Source organism: Cibotium barometz, chromosome 49 (genome assembly GCF_041138505.1).
Source record: "Cibotium barometz isolate CiBa-2024 chromosome 49, ASM4113850v1, whole genome shotgun sequence".
NCBI lineage: Eukaryota > Viridiplantae > Streptophyta > Polypodiopsida > Cyatheales > Cibotiaceae > Cibotium > Cibotium barometz.
This window is the reverse complement of record NC_141094.1, coordinates 6,204,610-6,215,793: the sequence shown is the minus strand read 5'-3', so window position 1 is coordinate 6,215,793 and position 11,184 is coordinate 6,204,610. Positions and strand designations below refer to the sequence as shown.

The 11,184-nt window shown below is 41.9% G+C and overlaps 1 protein-coding gene across 2 annotated transcripts in view; it reads right to left on the bottom strand.

Annotated features, from left to right (window-relative positions):
- Window positions 1-8,217: 8,217 nt before the first annotated feature.
- Window positions 8,218-11,184, bottom strand: part of LOC147610230 (signal recognition particle subunit SRP54 2-like) — a 49,737-nt gene continuing 46,770 nt past the window's right edge. For both annotated transcript variants that reach the window (XM_086786168.1, XM_086786169.1), the window contains exons 6-9: window positions 9,466-9,566; window positions 9,200-9,357; window positions 8,907-9,021; window positions 8,218-8,812 (exon numbers count right to left, since the gene is read on the bottom strand). In XM_086786168.1, the coding sequence (XP_086642294.1) occupies window positions 8,487-8,812; window positions 8,907-9,021; window positions 9,200-9,357; window positions 9,466-9,566 (700 nt within the window). In that variant the 3' untranslated portion in view covers window positions 8,218-8,486. The remainder of the gene's footprint in view (window positions 8,813-8,906; window positions 9,022-9,199; window positions 9,358-9,465; window positions 9,567-11,184) is intronic.

Genomic DNA, 11,184 nt, shown 5'->3' with positions numbered 1-11,184 from the left:
TTTCTCTTTTCTTAATTATTTAATTATGCATAAACCTTAAAAATTAGTTTTCCATTGAATGTGATGAAAATCATTCTTTTAGCATAGGATGACCAATCCTATAATATGGTTGCAAATTCAAATCGCTAGATCCTTGAAAAAAGAGTGCTGATAGGATACAACTTTTATGCAAGAGAGCATTTCGGACGCATCCAACAGAGTGGATCTAGATTTCTTCGAGTTCTACAGATTTCCCTAGCTCAAGAGTAATCGGCACATGCGCTTTTTACGTTTCTGCATGCTAGCTTTACTTTTCTTTTTTTGTGGCTTGTGTAGACCTTGTAGAAGCTAGAGATTAGCCCTTGTAATTAGGCTTAGTTAAGGATTTTTGAATTCTTTTTTTGTTGCCTTTCGTTTGCCTTCCCTACACTTGTATTTCCAACCTCCTTTTGGTGTTACCATGAAGAATTTTGAAGCCCCTTTGAGGCCTTCAATTTTTTTTTAGAAAAAAAAAATCCTTCTTGTACTAAATATTTTTCACATTCTCTCCTCCCAAAGCTTTGATACCATTGATAGGAATCTCTCCCCCCAAAGCTTTGATACCATTGATGTTGCCATATATATAGGCAGTGATGTGTGTGAACACACTTAGGACCGTCGGGGCACTTTTTCTCTCTTTAGGAGGTTTTTTCCCCCGGCTTGTATATACGCCCATCACTCTAGGGCTAACTTATCTTTTGTACATTGACACAATCTAACACTTTGTGTTGTGTGCATTCTTGCTTCTTCTTCTCCAAGCTTTGTGTGCTTTCCTGCAACCCTAATTCCAACAATTAGTATCAGAGCAGGCATCGGCTCTCCCAGGGCTACGTCGCCGGCATCCTCCTACTCACGTTCTCCGATTGAGGTGAGCTTTCACGAGCGCTTGCAGGTCCCTAAACTCTACAAATAAACCCGTTGGACTTGGCGTTCTCAGAAATCGCATCTGAGGTCGTTTCGGGCTCCGTTTTTGCATTTCAAGTTCTGCACAGGTGTTTTCGTCATTTTCTGCAAAAATTTTGACAGTGCAATTTTCTGCAAAACAGGCATACGTGTTCTATTGTGGACCGTGCTACATAGAACGAGTTGTTTTCTGTTCAGTCTTTGCTTCATTACAGGTAGCTTTTGCATCAATTCCAGTCAGTGGCCATGGGTGATAACAGCAATGATGTATTTCGCATGTTATCTGCTCTGCTCTGATGACAAATTGGATAGAGACAGCAACTACCCACTTTGGGCATACATGATGCAGCATGTTTTGGTTACAAAAGGAGTGTGGAACATTGTGCAGGGTATGGATGTACGTCTAGGTTCTATGGATGTAGGATCTGTTGAGGATGTTGCAGGTTCTAGTAGCTGCTGTTGCTACTATTTTACCCACTGCTGAATAAGCTCGTTGGGATGGTAAAGATGCGCAGTCTCATGCCTTGATTTCACTTTTTCTGTCAAGCGTAACATCACCCCACATATTCGTTCAACTAAAATAGCAAAACAGGCTTGGGATATTCTAGCTGGTTTGTATGCAGGTCATAACGAGGCAAAAATCTCTTACCTACGTAAAGAGCTGGAATCGAAGATTATGCAAGAAGATGATGACATGAATGTTTTTCTTGCTAAGATTAAAGATCTCAAGGAGGAGCAGTTGATTTCTGCAGGTGAGATGATGACATGAATGTTTTTCTTGCTAAGATAAAAGATCTCAAGGAGGAGCAGTTGATTTCTGCAGGTGAGATTATTCCTGATCATTCTCTTGTGCAGACTGTTCTTAATGCTTTACCAGAGTCATATCAGACTTTTGCTTCCACGTGGAGACTTGTTAGTGAGGACAGACCTGATGTAGTCAAGTATGATACTTTAGTCAACAAGCTCTTGCAAGAAGCGCAGTCCAGGCAAAACAGGGCCAGGTAGCGTGCAGTTGATCAAGCATTTATTGCTGCCCAGCAGAGAAGAAGTGGTAAGGCAGCCCCTTCCACTGTTTCTTCTCCTATTAGTAGGTCTGCAACTTCTTCTCCTTCCACAGGTACCAACAATAAGTCTGAGAAGGCTCTTGATAAAGGTAAGAAAAAGACCAGGTGCAACTATTGTAAGGCAACTGATCATGTCATTAAGAATTGCCCTAAGCTAAAGGCTAAAGAGGTAAAGAAGAAAGAGTCAAATGCAGCCACAATAGCGGATGCTTCTACAAATGCAGATTTTGCAAATGTTGTGCAGGATACAGAATGGGCGTTTAGCGTGTATTGTCAGTATGATCCATCTGTACATGATGCATGTTTGGCAATTTCTGTTGACTCTCATGTATGGTATTTTGACAGTGGTGCTACAAAGCACATTACCTCGCATCGTGATATGTTCACTTCTCTTGAGGCTGTCCCTAATAATGGGAATACTGTCACATGTGCCAATAATGCTTCTTACCCAGTGAAGGGCATTGGTAAAATTATGCTTACTGTTGTAAATGGCAGTGCTTTCACACTTTCAGATGCTTTGTATGTGCCAGGGATAAAGAAGAATCTATTGTCTGTCTCTGCGCTTGCTAGACTTGGACTTGTAGTCAAATTTGTGGATGACAGATGTACTGTTCATGATTTGACTTCTGGTGATACGATTATTGTATCTGGCACCTTGTTTCGTGGGCTGTATAGGCTCAATTCTTATGACAAGTGTGTGGAAGATTCAGCAAATGCAGTTTCTGATGAAAAGACGGTTTCAGATGCAAAACTATGGCATGCTCGTTTTGGTCATCTAAACTTTGCTAGTTTGCTGCGTTTGTAGAAATTTGATATGGTTGCTTCATTGCCCCCTCTTGAGGCACCATTGAAACATGTTTGTGAAGGCTGTATTTTGGGCAAAATGTAGCGTTCTGCATTTCCAAAGGATGGTTCTGTGCGGGCCACTCGCAAATTGCAACTTGTACATAGTGATGTATGTGGACCTATGCAAACTCCGTCATTTGGTAAACACTTGTACTTCGTGACTTTCATTGATGATTACTCAAGGCATGCATGGGTATATCCACTGAAGGCAAAGTCCGAAGTGTTTTTGTGCCTGCCGTATACCCCTCAGCAAAATGGTGTTGCTGAGAGAAAAAATAGGTCACTTATGGAGATGGCACGATGTATGGTCAAGAGCTAAGCTTTGCCACATGCATTTTGGCTTGAGGCTGTCATGTGTGCTGCATATGTACTCAACAGGTGTCCCACTAAGGCCTTGCAGTCTATTACTCCATACGAAGCTTGGCATGGCAGGAAGCCTTCTATTGGTCACTTGCGTGTCTTTGGTTGCTGGGCCTATGCTTTAGTGCCTGTGCAACAACGCAGAAAATTGGATGATAAGGCTGTCAAATGCATTTTTGTTGGTTACAGTGCTGAAAGCAAGGGTTACAGATTGTATCATCCGCAGTCAAAGCGTATCTTGATTAGTCGAGATGTTGTTTTTGTGGAAGATGCTGTACAACCTTTGTTATCATGTGCCAAAGAGACAGGTGTAAGCTCACGGGATGTATTTGATACGATGTTGCCTCTATTTACAGGTGGAAATTCAAATGTAAGTCCTAATGAGGCAAATACTCAGTCTATGCAGATTTCAAACGACATCATAGATCAGCCTATTTCTGATGTAGATTTACAGGATGTAATCTATGAGGATAGGGCTGAAAATGAGCAGGCTAGAGGTATGCCTAAATGGCTGGTGCAAACCTTGCGTGATAGTAAAATTGATGCACCTATGTCTAGTCGTACTCGTTCAGGTTTTCAGCATGCCTCTTATGCATCAGATTGTTATGCTTTGGCTGTGTCTAGTATGTGTGAAGAGGAAGAACCTCTTTCATTTGATGAGGCACAAAAATCAGAAAATTGGTTGGCTGCAATGCAAAGTGAATATGATGCTATAATGAAGAATGGTACATGGTCTTTGTGTGATTTGCCTATTGGTAAAAAGGCCATTGGATGTAAGTGGGTTTTTAAGTTGAAACGAAAGCCAGATGGCAGTGTTGATCGCTATATAAAGCTAGACTTGTTGCAAAGGGTTATGCTCAAGAAAAGGGCATTGATTTTGATGAGACCTTTCCTCCCACTTGTCGTATGACTACCATTCGTAGCATTTGTGCATTGGCAGCTCATAATGGTTGGAATGTACATGAGTTGGACATAAAGACTGCGTTTTTGAATGGAGATTTGCATGAGGAGGTGTATGTATCGCAGCCTCGTGATTTTGTTCAAAGAGGGCAGGAAAACAAAGTGTGCAGGTTGAAAAAGGCTTTATATAGTTTAAAGCAAGCTCCACGAGCTTGGTATGAAAAGATACATGCGTATTTGACTGCACATGGTTTTCAGAATAGTCCAACAGAAAGCACTTTGTATGCTAAACGTGTGGATGATGTACATCTAATCATTGCTCTCTATGTCGATGACATGCAACTCACAGGACCAAATGAGAGTCATATTGCTGATTTTTTAAGGCTGATTTGAATGCCTCTTTTGAGATGTCAGATTTGGAGCATTTGCATCATTATTTGGGGATACAGTTTAAGCAGTGTGATGGAGGTATTGCTTTGTGTCAAACAAAGTATATTGAGACATTGTTGCAGAGATTTGGCCTTGAAGACTGCAAGCTTATTGCTACTCCAATGGAGACAGGTTTGAAGTTGAGTCTTCATGATGCTGGAGATCACTTTGATGTCACACTCTATCAGACAGCTGTTGGTTGCCTCATTTATGTATGCATTACGAGGCCGGACATTCAGTTTGCAGTCTCACAGGTGAGCAGGTTTATGCATAGCCCAGGGTCTCAGCATTGGAAGGCAGTTAAACGTATCTTTCACTACTTGAGTGGCACCATACATCTTGGGTTGTTTTATCCCAAGGGGGGATCGTTGCCGCCAGATTTGCATGCTTTTTCGGACTCAGATTGGGCTGGTTGCTATGACACAAGAGTGTCCACCCCCCACAAGTGGTTTTTGTTTCATGCTCGGTAGCTCATGCATATCTTGAGCAAGAAGCAACCTACTGTGGCCACTTCGAGTTGTGAAGCTGAGTACAGGGCAGCTTTCACAGCTACGGTTGAGTGTGTGTGGCTCAGACGGCTTATGGCTGACTTGGGTGTTGGACAGGAGTCTGCCACCTCTATCTTCACTGACAGTCAGAGCGCATTGGCAGTTGCGAGAAACCCAGTTTTTCATGCTCGCACAAAGCACATTGAGGTGCATTATTACTATGTCACGGAGAGACTCTCAGCAGGAGAGATCAGCTTGGCCTATGTGCCAACACAGGACAACCTCGCCGATCTTTTCACAAAGGCGCTTCCTCGTGAGAAGTTCGAAGCTTTCCGCAAAGCTTTGGGCTTGCTCCCCTTTGTGGATTGATCTACTTCGGGCATGGCACTCCCCTATACATGAGTGCCAGCTCTCGTTCACACCATCACTCCCAGGGAGGATTTGTTGCCATATATATATGCAGTGATGTGTGTGAACACACTTAGGACCGTCGGGGCACTTTTTTCCTCTTTAGGAGGTTTTTTCCCCCGGCTTGTATATACGCCCATCACTCTAGGGCTAACTTATCTTTTGTACATTGACACAATCTAACACTTTGTGTTGTGTGCATTCTTGCTTCTTCTTCTCCAAGCTTTGTGTGCTTTCCTGCAACCCTAATTCCAACAATTGACAGAAATTTGGATCTTGGGAGGAGACACCACTTCAATTATTACTATGAGTAAGATAGCAAGATAGCATAAAACCATAATAAAAAATAAACATATGAGAGAGTGTTGGGTGCAATCTATCCCCCCCTCAAGAAGTGTCGGCATCCTCCCACTTCTTGAGTATTTATGCTTTATTAATAAAAATAGCCCATAAGCTAAAATAGATGCATGCTTATGCGTGGGCTTGCCCTTTACAAAAAAAGGGGGTTGCTTTTAATACAAGCTTAGATAAAATATTCATATCTAAACCACTAAATGAGAATTACATAAAGAACCGCAAGGGCTAATTCATGTGTAACAAAAATCAATAAGTCCACGCCCAAGTATAACAAAAGTGGACGACCACCAATAATAATACAAAATCTCGCAGTAGATACTAGGCCAAAATACCAAAGTTAGAACCTTCCTGGTAATAGCTCACGCCATATCACCGCCGCTATCACGTCCCAGCCATTCCATTCAAAGCCCGTCAATCTCACCAACCTACACGGGTTGTCCATTCAAACACATTACAAATTGAAAACACATGTTAAAAGTACACAACCCGTCAATCTCACCAACCTACACGGGTTGTCCATTCAAACACATTACAAATTGAAAACACATGTTAAAAGTACACAACAGCACATAAGTATTAAATCCAACACTTAGTTCTAACCATCCCTAATTTCATATGTCCTACACATGGAATATTCGAAATTACCCAAGTGCCATGCTACAAAACATAGTGGTAATTAGGCATCCCCAATTAACCACAGATGGACAAACCATAACACCTTTCTTGGTGTAGAGAGGTACTTTGCCCTTGTGGAGGGTTTTTTGGGAATCCAAACCTGATGATATGGTTATGGTAAGTAGCCTTGGGAATCCAAAATGGATGGTTCCCGTTGAGTAACCTTGGGAACCCAAAGCTGATGAGTGGTTCTACTAAATAGCCTTGTGGAGGGTCTTTTGGGAATCCAAAACTGATGATGTGGTTATGCTAAGTAGCCTTGGGAATCCAAAATGGATGGTTCCTATTGAGTAGCCTTGGGAATCCAAAGCTGATGAGTGGTTCTACCAAGTAGCCTTGTGAAGCCAAAGTTAGATGGTTCCTGTTGAGTCTCAAAAGGAGATCCTTTATGACCCACCATAGGGATCGTTTAAGATGAGTGGTTAAGTAGCCTTATGAATCCAAAGTTAGATGGTTCCTATTGAGTCTCAAGGAGATCCTTTATGACCCACCATAGGGATCGTTTAAGATGGCCAAATGGCTGACAAGGGTTACACAACAACATTTCTAAACATAGGATCCTAGGGATGATTTTGATATGATGGGGTGAGAGTTTAGGTGAAGGTGGGAAATATAAAATAGTAGAGTTCATTTCTTTGCTTCCCTTGCTCGTCTTTATTTATTCCATTACAAACTCGCTATTGACCCCCATCAAGAAAGTTCATAATTATCATGTAATTCTCCTCTTCATCATTTGATAAATCCACCTCTTCTGTAGTTGGTATTGCCACAAGTGAGCTACTTTTAAAAAAAAACCCTAAAAATTAGGCCTTCCCAATGCACATTGCAACCAAATGTGATTTGCTAAGAGTCAAATGTGCTAATCTAGTGAGAGGTCACAAACTACATTATCAAGAGTAGAAAACACAAATTTTAACCTTAATCAATGAGACCTATTATGAATGAAAACATTTTGTAAAGTAGAAGCACTTCCAATCAATTCAAAAGACACAAGCAAGGTGATGCTATCTTTGAATAGTGTTTGAAGTAATATCTACCTACTACTTAGAAGCCTGTCATTTGGATAGCCTATTCGATTGGTTCAAACAAAATCATGGAGTAATTGCTTTGCAAATATTCTTCTTAATTCAATAAATTATAGTGGGTGTTTAGCACTTAGCCGAGCATCATGGCACAATTTGGGCTAGTGGAGTGCTGAATGACTCATCTTTTGGAAAACTTGAAAACAATGCAAGTTCTTTTCAGCCCACCAAATGACAATCATCTTGCACTACAACCCTGGCAAGACACAAAAGCAAGAAAATTTTGCCAAAAAAACTTGCGACCAACTTCCTTCGATCCAACTTCCTTCGATTAACAGTCACAAGTGCACATGCCTGCAAGCAAGCACAAGAGCTACCAAACAAAACCAGGTTGCATTTTCTTACAAATGCCTTGTTTTCCAAAGGAAAAAGTAGAAGAGAAAAAGTTTCAACGCAGAAGAAAATTGCCTCTCTGTCGGTTGAAGACAGCCTTGAGTACCTATGCTACATCAACTTGGAGTTGTCACAATTTTTTGAGCTTCTAAAACCAGGTATATTTAATCATCTATCTTTGTCTTGATTAAAGGAAGGTAGGGGGTAATGGACAAGCCATTGAACGATTGAAAAGGACACACCAACCTCACACTATAGGAATGTACCAAGGCTTATGATATCAGTGCCATGATGATTAAAAATTTTAATAAGATTGTTCTGAACAAGTGTTTAGACTACTACGGACCAAAATACTTGTTTCAACAAAATTGGACATTACTTAAATAACACCAGTTCCACTTTAAATGAGTGCTACACTGAGGTATATTGCAAAAGCCAAAAATTCTATTATTATACAATTGCAATTATGAATCATCATCAGAAGACTTAAAAGGAAACCCTTGTCATTGCCGTTTAGGGCTTCAAAATGAAGAAGACAGATTTGGCAGTAGACATCCCCACAGCCTAGTGGCAAGCTCACAAAGAGAGAGAGAGAGAGAGAGAGAGAGAGAGAGAGAGAGAATCTACTGTTTATCCCCAAAACCCATACCAAAGTCCTTAGAACCCATTTGCTTCATTAAGCTCTGCAAACCTCCCATGCCACCAAGCTGCTTAAGCATCTGTGGAGGGAGGACTTTGCTCATGTGTTGGGCATTCATGTTCCTTGACAAAGCACTCATGTCTCCCTTCTTAGGTATCTTAAGCCCTTTCATTTTGCTCCACACCTTGGCCAGCCGTTTGAACTCTTCCAGCATCTCATGTACCTCTTTCACAGAATGGCCGGACCCCCGGGCAACTCTGTTGATTCTAGAGGGCTCCGAAAACATCTTCGGGTTTGTGCTGTCCAGCTCTGTCACAGAGCAAGCAGGTCTTATCAATTGACGAGCAAAAACTCTTCACGTTGACAGTTGTTTGCATCCAGAGTCCTAGGCAAAGAGAGGTACCTTCATTTGTCATTGAATCCATCATTGTCATAAACTTCTTAATCCTAGACTGGCTCTCCTTTTCACGCCCTTTGGGCATAAGCTCTGTGCTGAATCCCGGAATCATGGAAAACACCTGGATTGGAGATCCAATTTAGAGAGATTAGAAAAATCTGACCCCACTGCCATTAGATAAAAATCAGGCCAGGTGCATGAAATAGGAAGGGGCTGGCAAGGAAACAGCAAGCCTTTAACATAGTCAGTTGTGAGCGCCAAGGGTTTCCAAAGCATGCGCCCGAGTCTCATAATCCTACCTGATTCAAAGGACCCATCTTCAAAATATTTTGGAATTGCTCGTACATAATGCGTAATGTGAAACTGCCCTCCGAAAGCTTTTGTAGAAGCTCTGGCTGCTGATCCATGGGTACAACATCGTGTATTTTGTCCATAAAGCCAGACCAATCTCCCATACCTGCCACCAACCATTACCAATAGGCTAGGGTATGTGCTTACCTGCAACACCTTTTATAAGAAACACCTTAATAATGCAGAGCATTGGAGCTATCATGTGAATACACACCAAGCAAGCGGCTAACGAATGGCTTCACTTCAAATGGTTCAAACTCGTCCATATGCTCTCCTGTTCCAAGAAAGATCACTGGACTCTTCGTTGCTGCAACACTGCACAGGGAGAAGCACTCAGTCTCCACACTAAAGCAATGCTAACAGCTACTTCTCCATAGTTGCAGTGTACATACTCAGTCTACTTATGTTCATAGGCAGCTATGAACATAGAAGTAGACTTCAGGCATCAATCTAACTTGCACTTGCATACTCTACTCTCACTTATATCAAAATGTATATCACTGCCTTTCCCATTAAACCAGTGACTTATGGTTGATTATGCTTAATCAGAGTAGCAAAATGCATAGAATCATATTGTACAAATGCCAAGCCATGTATGCCACATGCAGGTGGTAGAACCCATCCACCAATGGACTCTGGTGCATGTGCAGTAGAAAGGCGTGTTGGAAGTAGCACCTCTGCATTTGTGATCAACAAATAAGAGAAGAAGCAGGCAGGCTTTGAAAGGTTGGACAGAAAAGCAGAGAAGATCACACATGGAAGGCCTGGAAGCAGCACAAAAAATAAGGAAATCAATGGAGGAAGTCCAAACACTTTTCAGGCTCCCATTTGCACCATCAGGCCTTGAGGACACAGTAAAGCAGAGATGATGTAACCCTCAAGTGCACAATCCACAGACGAGGATGCCAGCGTCATAACAACTCAGGAATACTAGGGAGAGAGTGCTAGGAATGGTGAGCTCTAATTGATATAAGGGCATCTGATGGGGAGAAACAGTTAGGGTTAGGTCATGTGGGAGACATACACAGAGAAGCAACAAGGGAGAGAGAGAGTGAGAGAGTTGTGGGGATAAGTCAACTCATCAAGTATGAGTGTGTGACTCCCCTATCACACATGTATATTGCACTAGTACACATAGTGCACTTAGTACATTAAAAGTACTAAGTGTACTATGTACTATAACTTATGGGCTTGTACACACTATAAGGGTGGGCATTATGCCTTTACCCCAACAACCTCCCACTTAAAGGCAAAGTGCCCTTAAGTAAAGGAAAAGAAAAAATCAGCATGTACATGATAATATACAAGGCCATATCAAGGCTGAAACTGGCCTCATCCAATGCCCATCAAGTGTCTGCAATGAGCAAATCGCTCCGGAGGCAAACTCTTTGTCAACAGATCAGCCGGGTTGTCATCCGTATGAATCTTAACAAGCTGAATTTGCTTGTTCTCTATCACCTCTCTGATGAAGTGATACTTCACATCCACATGCTTCGTCTTTGCATGAAAGACAGGATTCTTTGCCAACTGGATGGCACTCTGACTATCACAATGCAACAATGGAATATCCCCTGTATAACCCAAATCAACCACTAACCGAGATAGCCATAATGCCTCCTTGCAAGCCTCTGTGGCTGCAATATACTCGGCCTCTGTAGTAGATAAGGCTGTGCACTTCTGCATCCTGGATATCCATGACACAGCACCTCCTGTGAATGTAAATACATAACCGGTAGTAGACTTCCGGTTATCTCGATGACCGGCATAATCCGAATCCGTGTAACCATGCACTAATGCATCCTGTTTGCCAAAACAAATGCACAAATCATGTGTGCCCTTCAGGTATCTCATGACACCTTTCACTGCTTCCCAATGCTTCTTGCCAGGGTTGGCCATGTATCTAGAAACCACTCCCACTGCAAATGCAATGTCC